Source organism: Amblyomma americanum, chromosome 4 (genome assembly GCF_052857255.1).
Source record: "Amblyomma americanum isolate KBUSLIRL-KWMA chromosome 4, ASM5285725v1, whole genome shotgun sequence".
NCBI lineage: Eukaryota > Metazoa > Arthropoda > Arachnida > Ixodida > Ixodidae > Amblyomma > Amblyomma americanum.
Window position 1 is genome coordinate 193,296,615 of NC_135500.1, and position 24,563 is coordinate 193,321,177.

Sequence of the window (24,563 nt, forward strand, 5' to 3'; positions counted from 1 at the left end):
AATTGTCTTCCTCCCTGGGAGCAAAGAAGCGATAACCGTACTACTTTCCAGAGTTCCCGTTCCAGGACCGCAAACTGTGTTCACAAGACCGCGGATAGCGCATTATAATTGCACAGCCCGTATAAATAAAATTATTGATCAGAACATAGTCTTAACTGAACACTAGAGGCGGCATTGTCTTTTCTGTAGCGATTTGCATCACGATGTATAGCGTTTGCGAAAATCTTCCTGCCACAGCGGTCGCTCTATAAACAACCTAGGCCGGCACTTCTATGTCGTACAACATTTGAAACAAACTATGTTCGCACATGCCATGTTTACTCAATTCTAAACACGCTATGCACCACCTTACTGCCTCTCAAAAAAATTTGATAATGCGAAAGCTAGCGGTGGAATCACGAAGTCTGGGGCGTGAAGTTTTGAAACTCTTCGCCTGCAACAGCGGTTAGTGATGTGTACCGCCGACTTTGCACTGCACAACCACGACAGCCAGCCAGGAAATCCAACCCGCAGTCTGAAACTACGCAGTAAATTCAGACTACTGGCAATAAAAGTTATAAACAAACCTGGCTGTTCAACCCCGCTGACTTAACACATGGGCAAAACGCAGCAAAGCGTGAGGAAGTTCGAGTGGAATTAGCGGTTTTTTTCCGCCACATGCCAGCTATGGACGATGTGACCCTTCGCGTACATGACCTTCACCCGACGCTATTAAATAAAATTCCCCGTCGTGTGTTAAAAAAAAATCTTTACGCTTGAAGGGGGTGCCTTCAGAAAAAAAAAAAAACGACAGGACAAGACAGGAGAGCCTGCTCTAGAGTGGTTAAATGCTTAGAAATTTTGTTTTTGTACAGATTTCCTATTTTTAGAATAACTTTCAATATTCTTAGTAAAGAAACTGTAGAAGGAGCCACGAACCGAACGAGCGTTAACGTTTATAATATTATTTTATAAGCTAGCGCTCGTTCTGTTCGTGCCTCGCTCTGCAGTTTCTTTACTAAGAATATTGAAAGGTATCAGCACGTTTACACGCCATGGCTTTTGGGTTCGGCTGCTATTCCAAGGTCGCAGATTTGAGCCCCGATGCGGCGGCCGTGTTTCGATGGAGGAGAAATACATAAACGCCCGTGAGTTGTACGATGTCAGCGAACATTAAAGAATCACAGCCCAGTACGGCGACCGACACAGCCCACGTGTCGCTTCGTGACGTTAAACCCTACGATTTACAACTCGTATTTATACGCCAGAACATGACCACATATATCACATGCTTGATCAGTATCAATATCGTAGAAACACGAGCCATAGCCTATCACATATATAGAAATACGCATGGGGTGCGAACACGTGTGTCTTAATCTACAACTATGTATGTTTTCAGCTTCAATTATTTCTCCAATTATCGTTGCGGAATTATTGAAGTTGGAAAGATGCGTAGATTACGCTTCGACGGCCAAAGTATTTTGACGCTTTATACCAGTCGAAAAGAAATGGATGTTAGATGCAAATGTGATATTTACTTTTGCTCTTGCACACAAATGCAGCAAACATTTCTATTTCTCGTTTCGCAGCGCGACAGGAGAGTTTTAACTTGGAAGCGTGGCCCATATTCTGTCCGCGACTGTACATGTGTTAGCCCCCCATCCATATTTTACGTGAAAAAAGCTCTCGTTTCTACGATATTCATCCTTATCGAGCCCGCGATAGCATGTACAGCCATGTTTTGTGGTATAAACTGTGGGGACACGCCAGGCGATCGTCCCCTGGAGACGGGCTTCTCCGCGCAACCATCCGACCCGCCGCGGTGGCTCAGTGGTTAGGGCGCTCGACTACTGATCCGGAGTTCCCGGGTTCGAACCCGACCGCGGCGGTTGCGTTTTTATGGAGGAAAAACGCTAAGGCGCCCGTGTGCTGTGCGATGTGAGTGCACTTTAAAGATCCCCAGGTGGTCGAAATTATTCCGGAGCCCTCCACTACGGCACCTCTTCTTCCTTTCTTCTTTCACTCCCTCCTTTATCCCTTCCCTTACTGTGCGGTTCAGGTGTCCAACGATATATGAGACAGATACTGCGCCATTTCCTTTCCCCCAAAACCAATTATTATTATTATTATTATTATTATTATTATTATTATTATTATTATTATTATTATTATTATTATTATTATTATTATTATTATTATTATTATTATTATTATTATTATTATTATTATTATTATTATCACAACCATCCCGCAACACCCTCCCCCTTTTCTCTGCCAGCGGAATGCAGCCTGGCGGGAACGGATCTCATGAGCCCGCCCTGTCCCGCCTCGGAGCATCGGCGTCGCCCAGCACAGGTGCGTGCGAACATACGCCCGCAATTGAACTGGTGATTCGGACGTGCACGAGAGAAAGGAGTCTGTGGGGAAGGAGCTAGAGCAAGACAGAAATAGCGTCTGTCCTTGACTCTCTGGCGTAGCCCTTCCAATTAATATCTTCTCGTTCATCGCTAGCCGGTGTTTACTGTTGTTTCCGTAGAAATAAACGCCGCTTGTGTCAGCACTTCGCCGTATATCCTTTTGTTCCCAGGGCACGGCCTGCCATGGTAAGCCTGGGCGCTGTTGCGCTTGCGATCACGGGGTGAGGTGGCGGCTTGATTGTCACCCGCGGACGGCCTGAGAATATACGTATACGTATTTCTTCTCCACCAAACCTTAAAACCTAGTAAAATACACTGATTCGCAAATGTGTCGGAAGTTAGCGCTCGTGCTGCTCGTGTCTGTTTCTCTGTAATGAGGGAGTAATTACTAATTAGCGTCCATCCAAGCGCAGCCATACGGCTGCAGACGAAAGCTATACAGCTTCCACGGAAATCTCGTAGTTGAAGATAAATTCTTCCTGGTTCGAGATTCAAACCTGAGATTAATGTTTCTCCGTCTTTCGCCCTCTGCGGGGCTACAGTTTCTTTATCAACCATATACCAATGAGCCCTGCTCCTGATAATATTTTTGTCGTCCAAGGGTTATCGCTGAGGTGTATTTATTTTAGCTCACTACTTTTCTACAGTTGCAATTAAAAGTGTTATCTCAAACAAAAAGGCAGAAAATGCTTGTTCAGGATGATTTGCCATTTTTTAGTAGAGCTGAAATCTGGGTACGTTGGTACATTTTCAGGAAAAAAAAAACAGCCAAAGACGGAACACAGTGAAGAGACGAGGCACACACAGTCGTCGTGTGTGTGCCTCGTCTCTTCACTGTGTTCCGTCTTTGGCTGTTTTTTTTTCCTGAACCTTGGCATTTTTACCGCTGACCAGCCCGCATCAGCCGCTACCTTTAGGACGGCCTCCTTATGCAGCATAAACTTTGTGTAAGCAGTACGATCTCAGCTTATTATTGAGCTGTAAAGCAATAGTAATGGACAGTGGTCTGTATAATGTCGGTGGCGAGAATGCCCGCATTTGCGAGCAGCTTCACGACCTATGACAAGAGGTGACCGAGACCTTAGAACGGACCAGGGAAGCCCCGCAGGTGGATAGACACCTTATGCACTCTGGGAAGCGCGTCGGGAGTTAATACCTAGATGGAAAAGACAAAAACTAAATAGAAAACCAAAGGTCAGAATTGCACTGCTCACGGCGGAGGTGGAGAAATACGCCGACCAACTGGCACAGCAAACCTGGCGGCCATTCTACGATTCATTGAGGCACATGGAGCACGGCCATGACATGGGCGATCCTACGCAGCTCATGTACACGAGCAAAATCTTGAATGCAAACAAAAAAAGGCTTCGAAGAACTGCCGACCAATTTGACGGGGGAGACCAAGGTTTTCTCACGTCATTACAGGAAAGATACATCGGCCGACAAAAGCTACCTCCCTTACAAGGGGCAGTACACAGGTCGGGAAAACCCACGATTAGACGCCCCTCTAACGACGGATGAAGTCAATGCGGGAGCCAGCGGCTGCTGGAGCGGACCGCATCACAAACGTCATGAATGAGAAATTCGTTGGTAAGTGAATCTCGGCTCTGAAAAGCTGCATAAATGAACATCTGTGATCCAGGGGGGTGCATCCCGCAGCGTGGAAACACGCCGAGATAGTAACAATTCCCAAGGCGGGAAAGAAGCCAAGCCTGGAAACCCTGAGGCCAGTTTCCCTCACATCATGCCTGGGCATACTCTACGAGAAGGTGGTCCTACATCTGTTACAGAACTGCATAGATGATAACCTCAATTTGACGCCGCCCGCCATGTACGGCTTTTGAGTGGTGCTTTCTACACAGGACATATTCCTTCTCCTGAAAGAAGTAGCCCTAACGGGTATACAAAAAGGAGAAGAGCACATCACAATGGCACTACAGACCTTAAAGGGACTTTCGACAACGTGTCCCATGACGCCATTATTTGACAGGGCTGAATGAGATTAACTGCAGGGAACGCATTTTAAATTATGTCCGGGATTTCCTGGCTGCAGGACGGCTACCATCGCCATTGGTGATCTGCGCTCAAGCTCCATACAAAAGCCTAACAAGGGGACATCACAAGGGTCAATTATCTCGCCCTTTTACTCTTTAACATTGCAACGCGAAACCTCAGAAGACACCTAGACGAGATCTGCGACATGGTATTTACCCTATACGCCGATGACGTAACATTTGGGCAATGCGGAACTCCCGCGCAGAAGGAAGAAAAACTACACAAGGAAGCGTCACGCGTTGAGCTCTGTACGCAGTGGTGCGCGGCCTCAGCTGTTCACCGGAAAAATCTGAACTGCTGCGAGCGCACAGACTTCGTTACAGCAACGACGCCAATATATATGCGTAATACTAGGATGAGTAAAGATTCTAATGATGTCAAAAGATACCCTGCAGGTCTACATACTCTCGGTACATACTCTGGATCTATACATACCCTGGGTATGTAGATCCAGAGCGACCTAAGGGGAGATCAGACAATGTGGCTGCTGACCACGATCACGGCACATTAGCTGACAAGACTGATACACCGCGTCCCGAACAGACTGATGGACATGCGAGAAGAGGACATGTGCACCCTCATTGTGGTGAAAGCGCTCGTGATTAGCCCTGCCACCCACCGTCTTCATTACCATTCTCCAAACAAGCGAGAAGAAAAACAAGTAAACGTAGCGCTGCGTAAGGCATACAAAGCGGCGCTAGGCCTCTCTCAAATAACAGCTATCGAGAAACTCGGAAAACTATGAGTCACGAACATATACGACGAGTATCAAGTGGCGCTCCTGATATCCAAACGCAAAAGCATCCAGCTAACCAGCGCGGGCAGGGCCCTTCTCACCCGTGTTGGAAGCGCGGCAGACCTCGAAGAACTCAGCTCAGGCAACCCCTGGAACGTTCCTCGGTCCCCGTGCACATGCAATGGAAGATACACCAAAGATGGAGAACGGCATCGGGTACACATCACATCGACTCGCGATACGGAGGCAAAGCCAACACGGATTACGTGGATGCTGCCTTCTACAAAAACGGCAAAGATGCCGCAATAGTGTCCATCAATCACAGACACGAGGAATTCGTGAAGCTGAGACCGCTGGGATCGCCCTGGCAGTGGCAGAAGGTAACCGAAGAAAGACCGGTTACCTTCTGGACAGGGGACATCATCTCGGACTCACAGGAAGCATGCAGGGACTTCACGCGCACCAGGATCAACCAGCTGGCCGGTAAATTTCTGTCATGCAATCTGCCGAATGAAGAAAGTTGACACACCATCATATGGGTCCCTGGTGTTACGTCTCGCCTACGACGCGCGGTATAGCCGGCGCGGATGCAACGGACGCCGCGGCTTCGTTCATCGCGGCCGCAACGCCTCCCGCCAAGCGCGTCCAGGCAGGTTTCAGTGCCACGTGTCGTCGTGCGTGCGTGTGTGTGTGTGTGCATGTTGGTGCCCACGCTTGTCAAAGCGCGGCAGCCGGGGAGAGGAGCTCCCCAACTGGGAGGCGAGGAGGTCTGACCGGCGCCGGCCCGGCGGACGCGCCCGTCACGTCTGGACATGTCCGTGCGTCGCCGTCTTGTGCGACTCATCCCAAGCCGTTCCTTCTTGCCCTCGACTCCGAGGGTATAAAAAGACAGCTGCGCCGGACGCCAAGAGAGGGGTTGTTGGACGCCGCGCGCCCCTGCGCGCGCGTTCTTCCTTCTTCCTCTGAAACCCTACCTATCCTTCTCTCTATCTGCACGCCGGCAGTGGTGGTGGTGTTTTAACACCAGTCACAGGCCCGTGCATTTTCCTTTCCTCTTCCCTTTACATCCACTTACTACTACTACTACGCCAAGAGAGACTTCGATTTCTTCCTTCGAGTAACGTGGTCGCCCTGACCGGCTGCTCTTTTGCGATGCCAGAATAAACAAGTTGTTCTGTTGCCAGTCGACTCATCCTTTGCCGGGACCTTCGGATGTTTCCAGCTTTGCCCCAGGCCGCCAGGCCAACGTTACCCTTGGGGCTTGCAACCCAAATGCAACAACTGGACATGAGGGTCTAGCAGTTAACGAGAAGGCAGAAAAAAATGCTCGAGATTACACCGACCCAGCCAGTTCGCCCATGCTCGCACCAACTCACCTGGGTCTTCAAGGACAGATTGGAATTCACACGAAAAAGTAGGGGAACATACCCCCCCCCCCACCCCCACCCCACGCACACACAGCCTAAGTAACTAAGGAGGAGTCCGTTGCCTGGAGAAAATTGCAAACACCTTTCCGAACTTGTTTACGTACGCCAAAATTTAGCCGAACAAGTACTCGGACTTGAATGCTCAGCGCTAGCTGGTCACCCGAGCCCAGGTTATGAAACCCTGAATGAAAAAAAATCCTTACTTTCACATTATACTAGCTGACGTAAGTACCCACATTCAAAAGCCAATATCGAACTTTCGTTAACGCCGTTAAATGTTGAGAAATTGGTGTGTCGCCAGTTTGCAATCAGCCCCTATCAGGACAATAAAGTTTTCTATCTTCAGTGTTAGTACAGCGAGTTGGCGGGGTTATTAAACATTCATAATCAAGGTTACTGGAGCAATTTGAATAGTTCATTTAAGAGGACACTTATTATCAGTGAAATTAAGCTAAAAACCAATATTATGGCATTTTTATTTTTTCCAAGCGGTATCTTCTGTATTGCGACTTTTCTTGAAAGCTCTAAATTGGCCAGTCGTCCCTCCAAGAAGGGTACATCGCCGGCTCTCTCGGCTGGTCGAATGGAGGCGTGTAAGCTGGGTAGAAGGCCAGGCTGTAGGCGGGCAATCTGGCTCACAAAAGAGCATCGACCCGGCAACCGATAACTCCTTGTGCGATAAAGCCGGTTCCTGTCGGTCCAACACAAAGAAGCCTGCGAAGGTTGTAGCCCTCCATGGACACGCACGGCACGCAGGGCACTGTCGCAGAGGTTGTTCAAGCTCCACTGATTAACCCTTTAATGTTCAGGTTATTAAACACTCAATGAAAAAAAATATCCTTACTTTCACATTATACTAGCTGATGTAAGTACTCGCATTCAAAAACCAGTATCGAACTTTCGTTAGAGCCGTTAAATGTTGAGAAATCGATGTGTCGCCAATTAGCAACAATTAACATTTAGCCCGCTTAGTGTAGCTATAACCCGGCTTGCGTGAAGGACCATATCGAAGGCCTCGAACCAACTCGATGGCTCATTTTCGCCAGGCATACCTGGCGGAAATGGTGAATAGGCTCGCTGCACCTATAGACTATAGGCGCATGCGCGGGACGTTACTAAGAAAAAATTCCATTCCACGCCAAATGGGCCGGAGTTTGCGCTGGACCATCTCATCATGGTCTATCGTGTCACAGAGGTAAGTAATCTCCTGTTTCTGACGAAGAACATTTTTGTTCTCCGTGGACACCATCTTAAGTTCGCAAATGATAGCAAGACATAGGGCAACAAAAAAGAATTGCGGGAAATCTCGTTTTAAAGTTTGACATGGAATTTTTTTCCCGCATAATTGAAACACACTTCGCATCCACACATAACTATAATAGAAATTTCATTTATATGTACATTAATGAAAAATTTATAATTCACAGGATACTGAATGTTTGCAAAAAATATTTGTTGTCACAACAGCCATTAAATCTACTCTTCGAGATTGTCCAGCCGGTGAAGAAACCGATAAAAATGTGTTGGACCGGTAGAGACAGAAATCGTGTCACAAGTAATATTCTGAACACTGAAAAAGAGTACTTTTTGCCGAATATTTATCCATGAATTGTATATTGAAGTGTTCCCAGTAAAAATGTAAAAGACAATACGTCGCATAGTATCATTCAACGGGATTCATTTAAGTAAGTTTAATCTTAACATTTTTTTTCTTCTAAGCGAGAAAATAATTTCTAAAGTTGACTATTTGCGCCCTACTCCGTCGCGGCTCTGCGCTCGCTCTTCACTGCAATGCACGTTGCCGTCAGCTGCAAGGAGACACGTAACGCGCTCAGCCGTGTTTTAAGTGGATGTTTAGCGTGTTCAAAAAGATTGCTTGGCGTATTCATTCATATTTAGACTTTCAAACCCTCGTGTGGCCGTGTGTATACAAATGTCCAGCATATAGACTTGAAAGTGGAAAAGGCTTATGTTTTAATAACTTTGTTGCACATATTTTTCCCCGACCACGTTAATAGGATATTACGGGTCGTATCTGACCACAGTGCGGCCTCTGAACACAGAGCCCTTGATTCCGAGCGCTTCACGTTGGAACCAACGCCGTCGCGAGCACTTCTAGGCAAAATAAAGTGGCAATAAATTTATATTCTGCAAACAAATTAAAATCGTTTTGTTATGTTAGAATTTCAAGAAATTCATTTATCCGTATATTGATAGGACATATGACAGGAAGCGAAATAAATTGAGAACACTATTGGTCACCATTTCCAACTTTATTACTGTGTTATGGAATCTACACAAAGCCAATGTGCTATTTGTGTCTTAGGCGGTAGAAAAAGTAAACAAGTGACTTTACTGAAATGTGTGCACTTTGGTATCGTGTACGCAAATATACGACTATTGGGTGGCAACTTGACCTACGCGTATACTAGCCCAGTGGTACGACTGCATTGCGGGGTGCCTTGAACAATAAAATTGCAATGCTATAGAAAGTCCACTAGTGTGATTGAATCGTCAAAATGTTCTTTCAGCTCTCGCAAGTACACCGCTTGTTCATTGCTCATAAAAGCATGAGTCTTCGGCTGCGTGAGAAGCCATACTGTTATGGCACCACAAGAACAGAGACGCAGACCAAGGACAGAACAAGCGCTCCCTATCAACTATCGCTATCAAGTGCTCACTATCAGCTGATAGTGAGCAATTGTTCTGTCCTTTCGTCGTCCGCGTCTCCGTTCTTGTGGTGCCCCAACAGTTTGGATCAGTACCAACTCGCCCAAAATTTCACTTTTTCGTGAGAATATTTACGGGATTTTACAGAACTGTGTTTGCTTTCAAACAGTTGTCTCTAGTCGATAACGTACCACGTTGATACCGACTCTACTTGCAGTGACATTTGGTTCGATGTCAACAACCATGTGTGTTTCGTAGCAGAACAGCGAACGACACAGTAAGTACCTAGGCGAATGCCACTTCTCGTACACATGTACTCTTACCTAACATTCGTACTGCGGCCGCCAGAAGCGCTTAAGTGTTTTTTTTTCTTTTTAGGCCAGCAGCATATAGGCTCTGATGCTCTATAGGAATACAGAAGCAGTATGGTTAGTACTTCCTCCTGCTTAAACACAGTTTGTCGGGCAAATGTTAGCAAACGATTAAGATTCATATTTATTACTTAAATTTTTCACTAATTTCTGTTATAGTCCCCGTAAGTTCAGACGACGGACACGTACAACGAACCTTGACGTATTTCCTCCATACACACTGCCAAATTCAGTAAATAGCAGACTGTTTCCCTCGCGGAATACGACCACCTTTGCTCGAACTTTGAGCCACACATTATCTTCGAGATATACCGTATAGGCACAAGTCGCCGCGACCCCTTCTGCCAGCTTACCGCGCCCATTTTATAGCGCGGACACCGTAATACCGTCATGTGAGTCGGTTTTAATCGTGTTGCTTAGCCAAAATAAGTAATAGTAAGCAACTTTATTTAAGACGCAAATTAAGCGCCCAGTGGGTCGGCGGCCTGTTATATCAAAGCTAGTTGGTCTTAATACCTCACTTCCGAAAACAAGCCCTGGAACAGTTTTCACCCTGCTTGTAACTTACCGCTAAGGGCGATTCCTGCCGTGTGAGAAGCTCTGATGTTTACATTACGACCTGCATACTGTATATGTGAAGGAACACTGGTCTTCATGCTGAAAGCGGCACAGGTATTTAGCAGAGCTGCACGCAACTGCCGGGCGAGTCTGCCACGACGAGGAGCCAGTCTGAAGCGAACTTCGGTCTGCATCTCTGTAGTCGGATACAACTCAAGAACGAAGCGGTTTTTCCCCGTCAAAAGACTCCCTTCCAGCCAATGGCTTCGGCTGATTATCATGACACTGCTAGCGTGACAATGCAGGAAGCGGTGCGACAATGCAGGAAGGGAACGAACATGCAAATGGAATCTCTAGTTCGAGGTAACGAGAGTAAAAAATGCGTTAGCGATCTTGTGCGGCGGCCCTTGCAGTCGACATGTGGCGCAGACCTGCATGTCGATGGTCGGCCATGTCTGCTAAGGTATTAAAGAAGGAACCACAGGTAAGATTTATGGTTTATGGGGGTTTAACGTCCCAAAGCAACTCAGGCTATGAGAGACGCCGTAGTGAAGGGCTCCGGGAATTTCGACCACCTGGGGTTCTTTAACGTGCACTGACATCGCACAGTACACGGGCCTCTAGAATTTCGCCTCCATTTAAATTCGACCGCCGCGCGGCCGGGATCAAACCCGCGTCTTTCGGGTCGGCAGCCGAGCGCCATATATCCACTGAGCCACCGCGGCGGCTTTAGGAACCACAGGTAACTAACGGTATTTTTTAGCTGTGGTTGAGAAGTAACTGCTGTTTTTTTTTCCTTATTGATAAGATAGAAGCGTGCAAAGAGAAATAAAGATTCCTGCAGTGCCGGAGACATGCAGGTAACTTGGCGCGGAGAACTTCTGTTGTCATCGAGGCTAACCGAGAGGTAGACTTCCTACGTATAATAAGCTTGAAGTTTGGTACTCAGGAATCGTCCGTGAGGAATCTTAAGCTACAGACAACTATTTTGTTTTTACTTCTTATTCTTAATTCATAAAATTCAGTATTCAATGATGATTTTACCAAAACTGCCAGGTGCACAGGATTCGCAGCAAAAGTATAGCAAACCGGGGACTCCGGAACAGAACGGGCAATGTACGGTATTCTTCTCTTGTGCAATGAGGCATTCCTTTAAAACCGGTTTACGGACACGCGATTCGCTGGCTCTATTAAGCACGAACATCAGTCATGCTAGTCCTGTACTGTAGCTGAAAGAGGAAGACAAAATATTGTGTTTTGTTCATAGGCGCTGCTCGCGTTTCATTGCGGCCTGATAGTAACATGCAGGAGTAACTAGAACTTCATTAAATAAATGTTGCCGCATGCGAAGAGCACGACACTTCAATGGCTTGGAGTTCGCGTGATTGTAGAATTATGCTGAGGTCGCTCAGCTGAAGCCCGATGGGCTTTGCCATCATTGGCGTGCAAACGAGCACCGATGCATGATGGGACGCGCATGATGGCCAGCCTCACCATCACGCCGCATAGCCGCTCGAGCGGGAAAGCTGGTGACCAGTGTGGCGCGTGCTGCATGGCTACCAGCTTTCCAAAGCAAAAAAAATATTCTGAGGGCACTTGAGACTGCTTACGTGCAGGAATGCGAAAGCATGGAACTTTCTAGAACGCGGGCTTTTTCCAGGACGGCAGTACGCGTCGTATTTTTAAAACGTTTGTATTTTTATTTTGATTTATTTGATTATTTGATTTTTTTTATTTTCGCTTTTAAATTTATTTCTTGTTTTATTTTAATTCATTTTTATGATTGTTTTGTTTTTACACTGTTTCATTTTTATAACATTTTGAATACAGTCAGTCAGTCAATGAACTTTATTTAGCCAAATGTTGCTAGCTTGCTCCCCCGTGGGCCTCAGCCTAAGCCGAGGGTTGGGCTACCGGGCCGGGGACGGGGCCGTTGGTCGGTCACAGCCTCGGCCGCCAGGCTGATGAGTTTTTTCTGCGTAGCGGGATCCTCGGTTCGCAGCAAATCGGCCCAGGCTGTTTCATGATTGAACTCCGCAGCCCCTGGGGAGCTGTTCATAACATTTTTATTTTAGTTTTGAGGACGTCATTTGATTGACAGGTGGAGCGGCCACTTTCTGAGCCCGCAGAAATCCTATCCACAACGATGAGCCTATAAGAACTTTACCCTTAAAAAAGAAAAAATGGGGGGGGGGGGGGGGGGGCACCCGCGCGATTCTGGCACAGAACGGCACGCGTGCGTGTTCGTTTCCCCCTTTATATTTGTGTGTGTGCTTGGGGGGGGGGGGGGGGGGGGGGAGTTCCCAACATTCCGACAGTAATTAATTTCCCTACGCTGGCGAAAAGTCTGTACATAACCATAAGCGTGCGTATTGTATCCCCGCGTGTATGCTCAATTGTGCCGTGAGTAGCAGCGCAAAGGCTTATTTTCTCAAGCTGGAACGGTCTAAGTGCACTCTGAACACGAATACACCTATACGGGAGTAAAAAGTGAGTAAGTTGTCCTCTACAAGGGGCACAACAAGGGAGTGCGCTAGAGAACAGATTACTCCATTTTACGCCTTCTTGTTCAGAGTTTAGTTAGCGTCATACGGCCTCCAAATGAGCGTTTCAATCGTCTGTGTACAGATGTTTTTTTTTTTTAATATGAGAGGCTTTCGCAGGCTACTGAATATCACACAGTGATTATTCACGACCGCGTATTTCCAAACTTTACCAGCGTACCGCACCGTAGCGGTGGCCTATAGTCGTTTGAGCACCCGCCTGGCATGCAAGAGGTATGCGGGTGTTCGATCCCTAGTGCCTCCGAGCTTCCCACCGGTGGTATACAGTAGGTACAAGCTTTCCCCTGTCCTGGTGCTCGGATTCTTTGCGCTGAAATGTTGAGAAATGGGTCTTTGACCTCACCTTGCGCAGACGAAGAAACCTTGTGTCATGGCGCTCCTTGTCCGCAGTACCTTGCGCCATAAATTATTCATCATTAGCATCAAACTTTAGAAGCTCAGACCTAGCCGCCACAGCGCTCCTCGAGACCCCATTCTGCAGTTTTGAGAAAGCCCGCTTCCCTTACGGCGCGGTTCAGGTGTCCAACGATGTATGAGACAGATACTGCGCCATTTCCTTTCCACCAAAAACCAATTATTATTATTATTATTATTAAGCCCGCTGTAGAAGGCGTTGAAATTTAAAAAAAAAGGCGGAGGGAAACGGCCGCCGAACGCCAGGAGGGTACATTTTGTACAATCCATGTAACGATAGATTCCCGTCAAACAGGTTCATAACAGCGCCATCCAACAGCCGAAATGGAATATAAGGGTCAACTATATAAGTTTCAGTGTGAAATCACTATTTCACAACAAGGTATAACCTGTTACCAGGGTGTGTGAAGCTTGACCTTGAAGGTGACCTTGCCAAAACCTAGCATAGCTACAGCCCATGAAGAAAAAATAAATATTGCCACGGCTGGGTTTTGAACCCGCGGCGGCGCGAACAGATGTAAGCTTCGCCGGCCACTGCACGAGGGCAATACGCAGCCGATCACGTCTCGTGTTAAACTACAACGCGCTCTCGCACCGTGCAATGTACATCGTCGTGTCCATCAACTTCAAATCTGCGGCACAAACAGATCTGACCAACTTAACCTCGATCAGAGCCTAATCTGAGACTAATACGTCGCCAGACGTGCCGATGACTCAACAAAGCAAATCACGAGCGAACTGCAGGCTAAACACATGCTTTCGCACGTCTCCTTGGTTAGGATATATGTTGAAACGCTGCCACTTTTTTTCCTTTTCTATCAGCGTGGTAGAGTGAGAGCTATGGTGAAAGCACAATGCCCAGAAACTCACTTCACTTCCAGGAGCAAAACAAGAAAATAAAGTAAGAAATATAAAAAACTAAATAAAGTGCGCGACGAGACTGCGAAAGAGACTGCTGGAGATTTACGCGCTTCGTCGGGGCCGAAGGAACTTTCTGTAGTACGACTCGCCGAGCAGGATATCTTGTTTTAATGCGAACACAACTAGGAAAATTGGCTCTGAAAACAAGCTGCAGGCCTCTTATGTGACGTGTGGTTTCGGTGACTGCATGAATAAACCAGCATTAAATGCGCAGTGCGTTAAGGAAATTCAGTCTTCAAGGCCGCAAAAGCTGCAAAAATTCTCGACTGCGTCCAAATAAGTCTTTACGTTTATTGCAAAATGACCAGACGGATGCAAGTTTATACGTGCTTGAAGGAAGAAAAAGAAATGTAGCGGTTGTAAGGATGAATCTGCGAAGTTTTCAACGCATATGGAAGCGGCGCGGTCACTTTATCGCCGATGCCGCGCTAGAAACAATAGCAGTGCTCAACGCTGGAAGATTATGTGTTGCACCGCATTTTACTTAATTCAATTTTTTTCCTAGGTTCTCTCAGTCCTAGTAAAGCATCATTAAAAACAAAGTTGGGAGGTGATGTACTGCTCCCCTGACCGTGTACTGATCTTCTTCGAATGCTGCAAGCTCAGCGTCTTTCGGGTCAAGAAACATCTTACCCTGGATCCACTTTTTCTCTTCCAGGAAGAAAAGAAATTATCACTCGAAACTAGGCCAGGAGTGCAAGAACTGTTAACCTATGAGGGCGCATTTAGATGGTGACGTTGACGGTGCGTCCCGGACGCACGCGTTCCCGGGTAGCATCGAAATTTAATAACAATGTTGCATTGTTGTTTTGTTCAAACATTATTCGAACGTTCTTATTGCTCTTGTGACGTTTTTGTAATGTTGCTAATAAATGTTCTAATAAGCTCTTCATAACATTAATTACACATACAAACAATATAAGTGTAACATTCTTGAAAATGCGGAGACAACCCTGCTCGAGCATGCAGACCTGCCAGTGTGACGGCGCACAATTTAATCAACGCTTTGCAATGGCCAACAACGGGTGCGGCACTGCAGCTCCAGAATACAGCACAACATGAAACGCTTATACACTCACCTCCGGAAAGGATGCAGTGGAGTCAAGCTTATATACCCATTGCTGAGGGGTGTAACATGAGTGACAGTGGCGAAGGGGCGGTAATAAGCAAAGTTCTTAACAAAAGAATGGGGCTTTGCATGCAATCTATGGATGGCATTAAGAGACTTAGTTGCAAAGTTCTTCTAGTGAAAAAACATATTCATTGTAAGAACAATGGGAAAAGTCCTGGGACACAGTGCTTGAAATATATTTGTAATGTTGTTTTATAGTTTTATTCAAACATTTAACAATTTTTACAAAACTGTATTAAAACTACGTTTACTTGGAGAGTGAAAAAATGTTTGATACAACATACAACATTATTTGTTAGTTCTAACATTCAAAATAACCTTTACAAGTCAGCATTAGAGTAATGTTTACTTTCGATGTTAAAAAAGTAGTGTTTTGGATACAACATGTAACGTTATCGTAATTTTCAACGTTACTGTAACGTTGCAATGTAATAAATAACGTTGCTGCAACTTACAAAACCATTTTATAACAAAATGGCGAGAACTGGGCCTTGTAGGTTGTTCATGGTGGTTCAACGCGCTTAACCTTTTACAGAACGAGAAGAAGACACAACATAGAACGCGAATTTACAACTCAGTTGTAAGTTCGCGCTCTGTGTTGTGCCTTCTTCTCGTTCTGTAAAAGTTTAAGCGCGTTGAAGCACCACTTTTATAACATTATAATGTTCGGTGTTACTAAGGTCGTCATCTGGCGCAAAGCGACCTCTTCTAAATTATTTAAACATAGAAGAAAAGCTGTCTCGGGAAAGAGCAAGGTCCCTGGAAGCCAATTCGCACAGGGTATTCAGGTCGGTTTAAGCCAATTTTGAAACAACGCAGCATCATCATACGAAGGAGCCTGTTTTGTTTTTGCAGCTCCACTGCCTAGGGTCCATTACGTAGGACTACACTACATGTACTAGCTCCTGCCAGCAAGGGCATTGAACCGCGCAAGCTGAAAAATGACAGCGAATTGTGACACCGCCTGCCTGGTAACTTTCTAACAGAGCTCGTAAATCCGTTTCCTTTGACTGTTTTTGAGTTCATCCTATACACCTTATCCGTTTTTACAGCTAAGTGAGCTCATGTGTGTTTTGGATTGTACAGTGCACGCGCAGTAGGCTTCCTGCGTGACGTCTGCCATTTGAAACGCTGCTCTCACAACCGAGTTGAAATATGCTATGTTCAGAGGGATAAACCGGCTACGGGAGCATGCCAAAAACACAGAAAACAAAGACACTAGTGCTAATCTCGTGCGTCACATTGCTTCTTGCACGTGTAGGGCAAGATTGGAGAAAACCACGGTTCTAGGCAAGAGCGGCAGTGATAAGGCTAGGCTCGTTCTATAGGCTTATTATATCCGAAAGCTGTCCGATCGTTGTGTCAGTGACACGTCTGTACACGTTTATTCATCGGAATGTGCCTTTTTAGATTCTTTTTTTTATTAACTTGTGCGCATGTCTCATGTGGGGTTTCTGTGCCTTTTCCACGCGCATGCTCGACATTCTGTTCCTATATAACCCCTGTACCACAGCATGAATAAACAGTTGGTAGTAGCGCTCGTGAACCTGTTTTTAGTGTCCCTTACTCTGTCCGTCGTCCGGTATTTTGCGCTTCCTAGTTTACAACATGCATCACCAACTAGCCCGGCAGCTTGCTCTCCTAAACCTGAAAAGGCGCATACATTTTGATATCTTAGCCGGACGTCGAAGTTCGATATGCCAGGAGATTTCACTCTCGTTCAGGTCAAGTGCTGCAATTGCGGCGTGAGCAAAAGCCTCCCCATAGTCCTTCAAAAGCATTGAAGGACTATGGCCTCACCAAACACGGCCGCAAAATTTTAAGCGGAAACACCGTGCCAGCGTTGCATGCATGCGACGCGATTGGACATGCATGGGCGGCGCTATTTCAGAGCGACAGCTTTTAGAGGGACACCGGAGGCATTGCGTGTCGTCCTACGGTGTCCTAAAAAAATGCGGTCACAACCCCCTCCCGCTTACTAGGCTGCTGACAACGCGGTGCAGCAGATGCGGCACGTGCTATGGCAGGTATGACCGCGAGCGGAAAGGTGAAAGAGACACACCCGAGGGGACCAATGTGGAGGTTTTTGCCTGCACGTGCAGACCACGCCCGCTGTATAACGCCACGTTATTTGAAAAGAGGCAGATCCCTGTTGTAATTCTATGGGTATATGCTATACGGATAGTTCGCTTCTGTACAACGCGGGAGCACAAAGCGAGAACAAGATATATTTCAACACATGTGACGGAGCAAGAAACAGCATATAAGTCAGTATCGCCAACAAGCGCTGTGTAGGTCATCGACCATATAACGCATTCATCATTGCCACGAAATTGGCGAGCTGCGTTGTGCTTCGGGGGTGCTTGCCTGACCCATTTTCGGCTCACCGCTTAACGATTATTTTACACCGATGAATGTGCGACGATACTCACAGCTGCCGCTGTCATGTACTACATGCAAGTTATGCGATAGCGTAAATGCCCTGTAAATTGCTATATCCTCCTTCCGAAGGCCGTGATATTCAGTCCAATCTAAGAAACGCTGTGTAATCAATGCTTCTACTGCGCGGATGCTTCTTATTTTTTTTCTGATTGAGGCGTAGGCACGAACTCGCTTCCTGGAAAGCCAGCGTCAAGGTTCATTTTGACGATCGCTTTGTCAACGTAATACATTCTGCATCAGAGAGGTATTTCTGCAATCTCAGAGGGAATGTTAGTGCCAAGCACTCCCATCATTGGCTCTTTCTAGATTTAGGCCTCCCACAAAGCCTTAATTGAGCTTGATATGCACCGATAAGTTAAGATTGGTGTCAATCGTTTCTTCTTGTCCAGTCCGGTGCTGCAATAGAACAATCAATCGCATTAAATAAAACAAAATAATAAACAAGGAAAGCGAGGACACGAAAAAAATGACAAAAGAGAAAAGGACATGAATACAATTCAATGGAATAGCGCTTTATTTTTGACATTAAAACCGTATTTCTAGATTTTTTGCTTAAGTCACTGACTCCTTCTCTTCTTCAGACACAAAAATTGTAGACAGTCAGTATTGCATGGCGGGAAAATGTCATATTTAGTGGCCACAATTTATGCGCGATACGCCGAATTCGCTGAAAATGTTAGTCACAAACTACAGGAATTTTTCAGCCTATTTGTGACAGTTTTACGTTGATACCTTAGCAGTAAAGTATTCTGCAGTGCTGAAGTACAGCATTTTACGGTTACAAACGTGTAACATAGCGCAGAGCAGATTCGCTGTATGACGCAACACACAACGTCACTCCATTATTATGAGAATGTAAAGCTGTCAATGCAATTTCCGACTTTTTACGCTATCGGGTATATAGTCTAGGAAGTCATCTTCCAGTTTTGAAGTATTTTATAATACGAAGAGGTGAATTTTGGTGCGTGACTGCAAAGTACGGCCGTTGCGAAGTTTTTCATAACAAGTACGGCGGACGTCCTGATGGTCGAGCCCTCTTGCTGACGATAGCAGCGTCGTGGTTTCAGTGCACCTCGAGATATATTTTTTTAATGCTAGCCGTAGCAGCTGAGCCTCAAGACGATGTCAGATAATCCGGGTTTAGTTTGGACGATGAAGACCTCGAAAAACCGTGCAGCCAAGAACGTCAACTGCTGAAAAAGAGAGAAGCATTGTTTGCTGCCTGCTGCCCGCTTACTGCTTTTCAGTGCCGCCCGACTTGTAACAGGGATGTTTGCAGTATCATGGTCGTTATTTGACGCGTGTTTACATAATGTGGCCATGATTTACTGCCGTCATCATTTAAATGACAAGGCCGCCACGGTGGCTCAGCGGTTATGGCGCTCGGCTGCTGACCCGAAAGACGCGGGTTCGATCCCGGCCGCAGCGGTCGAATTTAGGTGGAGGCGAAATTCTAGAGGCCCGTGTACTGTGCGATATCAGTGGATGTCAAAGAGGCCCAGGAGGTCGAAATTTCCGGAACCCTTCACTACGGCTTTCCTCGTAGCCTGAGTCCCTTTGGCACGTTAAACCCCCATAACCTTTTTTTAAAGGCAGCTGTTTTGCCCGAGAAAAGATCGTACCCCCTTCCCCAATGGATGGCCCTGTGCAGTGAAGCCAAACTGATAGCTATAGATTGATGGATTTTCATGTACGGATGACTATGCAGTCGACCGATGGCGTCGACCAATTTTCTTGACGCCGCGGTTAATCCGATTGAGCCATGGTTAGCCACCTTTTATCTGCAACCACATGAGATGTCACGATGTCACGTTAGCAGATCCAATGAGGTTAACCACGATGTCATGAAAATCGGCCGAGGAGCATGAAGGCCCAGTTTAAGGGGCATCTTCCGCTTCGTTCTCGGGATGTATCCGGCTGTTTAAATTGGTGCGTTTATTTAGCCTTATATCTAAGTGCTGCATGGTTATGTAACTAACCTATCATTCTTAGTCAGCAATAATAAAATGAACAAGGTGGTGGTAGTGGTTTTATTAAAATAATAGTAAAAAGGAAGGAAAAGATTTTTGCTAGCCCCGGCATCTGCTATCGATACTGAAGCACCTGAGGTAAAATGAACAAAAACTGCATTTTTCCCACGGCAAAGGAAGAGTTGAAAAGACGGCGCATGGAAAGAGTGTCAATATAAGCAAAAAATAAATAAAGAAAAGAGTTTATTACGTAAAGCCTTCATTTGTTCCCCGGTCTCCATGCGAGGAATTACATTTCACATAATGTAATAAAAATCGATTACTCCGCACCGTTGTCTGCCCGAAGTGAGTCGCACCAAACAAGCCACCAGAAGCGGTCGGTTCGACCCCGGCAGCAGCGGCCCTATTTCGATGGAGGCGAAATAACAAAAAAGTGTCCTTGCGTTGTGCGATGTCGCTGCACGTTCAGAACCCCTGGTGGTATAAATGATTCCGGAGCCCTCCACTACGGTGTCCCTCCTAGCTCACGTGTTGCTTCGGAACTTAGAACTTCAAATCATTGATGAGCTCAACAAGGTCAGTTACAACTTGGCTCTCTCTTGGTGTAACCAGGGTTGGGTGGCTAGAAGGGCACGTGTGAAAACCGGCCGGGAAGACCGGGCCCCATTTGCGTGAATGCCGCGCGGCGGCGCTGTTGTCAGGGGCGCCGTCTGGGCGCGCGGCGCGTCTGCTTGCGCCCGGAGGGACTACTCTGCAGTGGAAACGCGCTTTACCTAACGTTCGAAGTTTTTTCAGCCAGCACAGCTCTTAACATCGCGAAGCTTATATTACGCGACTGCTGTCATGTGGTTTGCGAGCATGGGGTAACACAACAACATCTTCGGGGACCTGTGCGAACTTTAAGCAATTTTTTAGGTGGCCTAAAGCAAGCACGCATTTTATGCACGTTATTTAAAGCCAGTGCGCTTTCGTGCAACTTTCCTAGGGCAGAATGTGTTTTGCACCATTATATACGCAATATTTTCTTTCTCCTATGTGCTGTGCGCGTGTGTGATTTAATTCCTCTAAAATGAACTAATCACGCGCACAACCTGTACACATTTCTTATTGTGTAAATAGTTTATGTATATTGCCTCTCCCGCTATCCTCTCTTCCTGTCCCCTCACCTCTTTCATTCAATTTCTCCATTCTGCCTGCTATCCTTTATTTCCGCTGCCCCAGCTCAGGTGCTTCAGTATCGATGGCAGATGCCGGGGCTAGCCAAAATGTTCTCCTTTCTTTTTATTATTATTTTATGGAGGAAAAACGCAAAGGCGCCCGTTTGCTGTGCGATGTCAGTGCCCGCTAAAGATCCTCAGGTGGTCGAAATTTTTCCGGAGCCCTCCACTACGGCACCTCTTCTTCCTTTCTTTTTTCACTCCCTCTTTTCTCCCTTCCCTTACGGCGCGGTTCAGGTGTCCAACGATATATGAGACAGATACTGTGCCATTTCCTTTCCCCAAAAACCAATTCTTTTTATTATTATTTTAATAAAACCACTCACTACTACTCCTAGGTGAATGCGATAGTTACAAAGCAAGGATCATCCGGGAAGTTTATTCTGGCATCTCTTTTTTTGCGTTTCTACCTGGAAAAGCATCATTAGACCATCACAAAGGTCACGGTGAGAGATTTCAGAGTCTCTCCAAGCACTTGTTCCCCGTAAGTCCGCTGGCCCTGCTGTGGGGTGCCTCGTGCAGCTGACGTAAATAAAATTAAGTTTGTCTAACTTCCTGTTCTTTTTTCGACCGAATGTCACGTCGAAAATGAAAGAGGCCTGATGGAAATACGCTGCACTTAGGCTTTTTCTTCTTGCTGATCGAACAAAACGATCTTCCGGGAAAAAAAAAGAAAGGTGGAATATCTCGGTGCCGACATACTCTGCAGTTTAGTGTGAAACTGCGTTGTTGTTCTTGTATGTACCCGCCGCGGTGGCTCAGTGGTTAGGGCGCTCGGCTACTGATCCGGAGTTCCCGAGTTCGAACCCGACCGCGGCAGCTGCGTCTTTATGGAGGCAAAACGCTAAGGCGCCCGTGTGCTGTGCGATGTCAGTGCCCGCTAAAGATCCTCAGGTGGTCGAAATTTTTCCGGAGCCCTCCACTACGGCACCCCTTTCTTCCTTTCCTCTTTCACTCGCTCCTTTATCCCTTCCCTTACGGCGCGGTTCAGGTGTCCAACGATATATGAGACAGATACCACGCCATTTTCTTTCCCCAAAAACGAATTAAAATAATTGTTGTATGTCTGGATAGACCAGCGTTGCAATGGACGCGGCAGGTTGCATATGAAGTGCTCAGCTGAATCGCCGCCAACCGTTTTCTCAACATCTATTGCCTCTGCACAATTCCTGCGAACATGCTGATCCTGCTGGTTCTGTGCGCTTCGTCTTCGATGGAACAGTTCTGCGAGTTGCTTGTCCGCCTCTTCCGTCCATCGGCAATGTTTTAGAAGTGTACTTGGGCAGGTTCTTAGAGAGGGTAGGCACTGAATCCCGTCTTAAAACTGGAACGTCGCGCGGGATCACTAGCTCAGTGCCGTTCATAATGTGCAGGAATTTCCACCGGATATACCTGTTGACAGACAAGAAAAGCGAGAAAAGACTGCAGCCGTCAAACCATGAACACAAAGTGGAGAGATGTGCAGCACGCCATTATAACTTCAGCTTTAGAGAGCTTCAGAACTCTGTTTTTTGTTACACCAGTTTTCTCAAAGCATCAACATGCGTAGAAATGCTAAAAGTTCGTAACTTGCGTCAAACCGTCTTTCACAGACAAGTTAATTCTCCTGCAGCGAATTGTCGGCTCTGGGAATAGCGACGCCCACTTCGAGAAGAGATTAGGGCAATTAGCCAGCGGACGGAAAATCGGCACTTTTTCTGAGCACGATTTATAACCGGAATCGCACCCGGGAACAAAGCGCCATCTCTGAACCTTTTTTCTTAGACGGAGATGTCATTCTGCCAGTATGCAGCGAGCATAAAGAAGCACGACACGCAGCAAACCGCACTGAAACACACAACGACGAACCACGCCGAACCACGCACAAAAAATGCAAATGAGCATGCCCTATCTCCTTCATGCCTATCGTCTATGCTTGAATCTGCTTGTTTCAACTTATGTACACGAACTTGAGAGGGCTCTTTGGGAACTTAAAGCGGGCTTTCGTTGATGTTAATAACAGCTCATGCAGTATGTGCTTAACCTAAAGAATGAAAAGAATGAAAAAAATTTATAGCCAGGGCTGCATGGAAGTAGTTACGATTTGCCCACTTTATTCCTAAGAATAATCATGTGTATAATCATGGGCGTGCAGGCTGATCCGGCTACTCCATGTCGCCGCCCAACGCGTAGCAGACGACGCACACGGTGGTCGATAAGACGACCGCAGCGCCGTTAGTTCCTTCGACTTCCACTGCTGACATGTTTTTTGGCGGAGCTCTAAAATACCTGCGTCAGAGTTACTAAACAAGCCTAATTGTTCCGCTAGCGTCGACTCAATTTTATTTGAATTAGTAACTCTGTAACTGATTGGTACAGCCACCTGACCATCCACACGAAAATGTATCCAACGTCCAAAGGCATAGAGCTACTACTTCCAAAGGAATCTACGCTGCGCGCTACTAGAGTGTCACATGTTCTCCTAGGGACAAAGCGGGCTGAACGCCTAGGTACTGTTGCGTCTAGGTACCAGAAAACCGGCGCACCTCGCCAACCCCGCATGCGAATGCGATGTGTGCCGCGATAAGCAGCCAACGACGCGCCGAAGCTGGCGCTAAAGCGTGCAGTGTCGTTTGTGCTGTGGAAGCGTGTGCATGCCGCTAGGGCCATAGTTTGGCGCGGACGGCAAGGACGGCCGGACGGAACGCTGAAAGCGGGAGGAGGTGGATAGTGGCCGCAACGCTGGCACGCGCTTGAGTTGTCAAGCGAGCGCTGTGTATGGCATTGGGTGGTGCAGCGCTTGGCGTGTTTAGTAACGGCAGAGTGGCTTGGAGGGGCTGTATGATTGGGGAGTGCTGCGCTGTTTTGACACTTCGACGGATGCACTGACGGAGACGGTTCATCGTGCGCTGCTGCATCAACAGTGAGTTTCGTTCGTGCACGTTTGAAGGCTAGAAGTTAGATGTTAAGGCTGAAAAAGGATCATGCTGTTTGCAGTTTGAGCGGCTTCTCGTAGCTTTCTTAAGGTGACGTTTGTTTTCGGGCGGCGTTTACACCAAGGCCTTTGTGTATGTGTACTACATACACATACTCAACGGCACGTGAAGTCGCGATTGCCTTCGCATCGTGAACAAGGACGTGACAAATGCGATAACAACTCATATACCTCTTGCAGGCTGCCTTGGTTTCGAGCTTACCGTCAGATCTAGGCCACACTTTTTGCTCCTTTCTTGTGGAGACCGCGCGAAAACGTTGGTTTGTCGCTGTGAATTTCAGGATCTTGGAAGACGGGCTAACTGGGACGTCATGTGGGTGTGACGGCTTCGAGAAGAAAGTATGGCTTTGAGTCGCGTTCTAGGTGAGTCACTTTCATGCGATACGCATGTGTACTGCATATTTTTCTTATTCTGCATTTATGTGGCGAAAGTGGTTTCGAATGTCGAACGCGCGTAAATGTATGCGCTCAGGGCAGCACCATTTGGCCCTCTCGATCGCATTGACAGGCGCTCCCGATGTCGTGCGCGTTGTGGATAGTATAGGCGCCAAAGTAATTAGTATCACGCATGTGCACGGCAGAACCTCCAACGCGGTGGGTGCTGTTACGTAAATTTGTTCTGCGGCGAGAGACGGCGATACTGAAATGGCCAAGTGCGCTTATCGATTAGGAATATGCCCCGTAGGTTTGTCGCTATTGTGGGCTCTGTTTAA

The 24,563-nt window shown here is 46.7% G+C and overlaps 1 protein-coding gene across 2 annotated transcripts in view; it reads left to right on the plus strand.

Annotated features, from left to right (window-relative positions):
- The first annotated feature begins 9,386 nt into the window (after nt 1–9,386).
- LOC144128925 (scavenger receptor class B member 1-like) overlaps nt 9,387–24,563 on the plus strand; it is a 37,265-nt gene continuing 22,088 nt past the window's right edge. Inside the window, exons 1-2 of one of the 2 annotated variants that reach the window (XM_077662728.1) lie at nt 9,387–9,564; nt 24,132–24,213. In XM_077662728.1, coding sequence (XP_077518854.1) covers nt 24,192–24,213 — 22 coding nt within the window. In that variant the 5' untranslated portion in view covers nt 9,387–9,564; nt 24,132–24,191. Of the gene's footprint in view, nt 9,565–9,686; nt 9,716–24,131; nt 24,214–24,563 lie in introns of those variants that run through there. The other variant, XM_077662729.1, reaches the window with a different exon arrangement.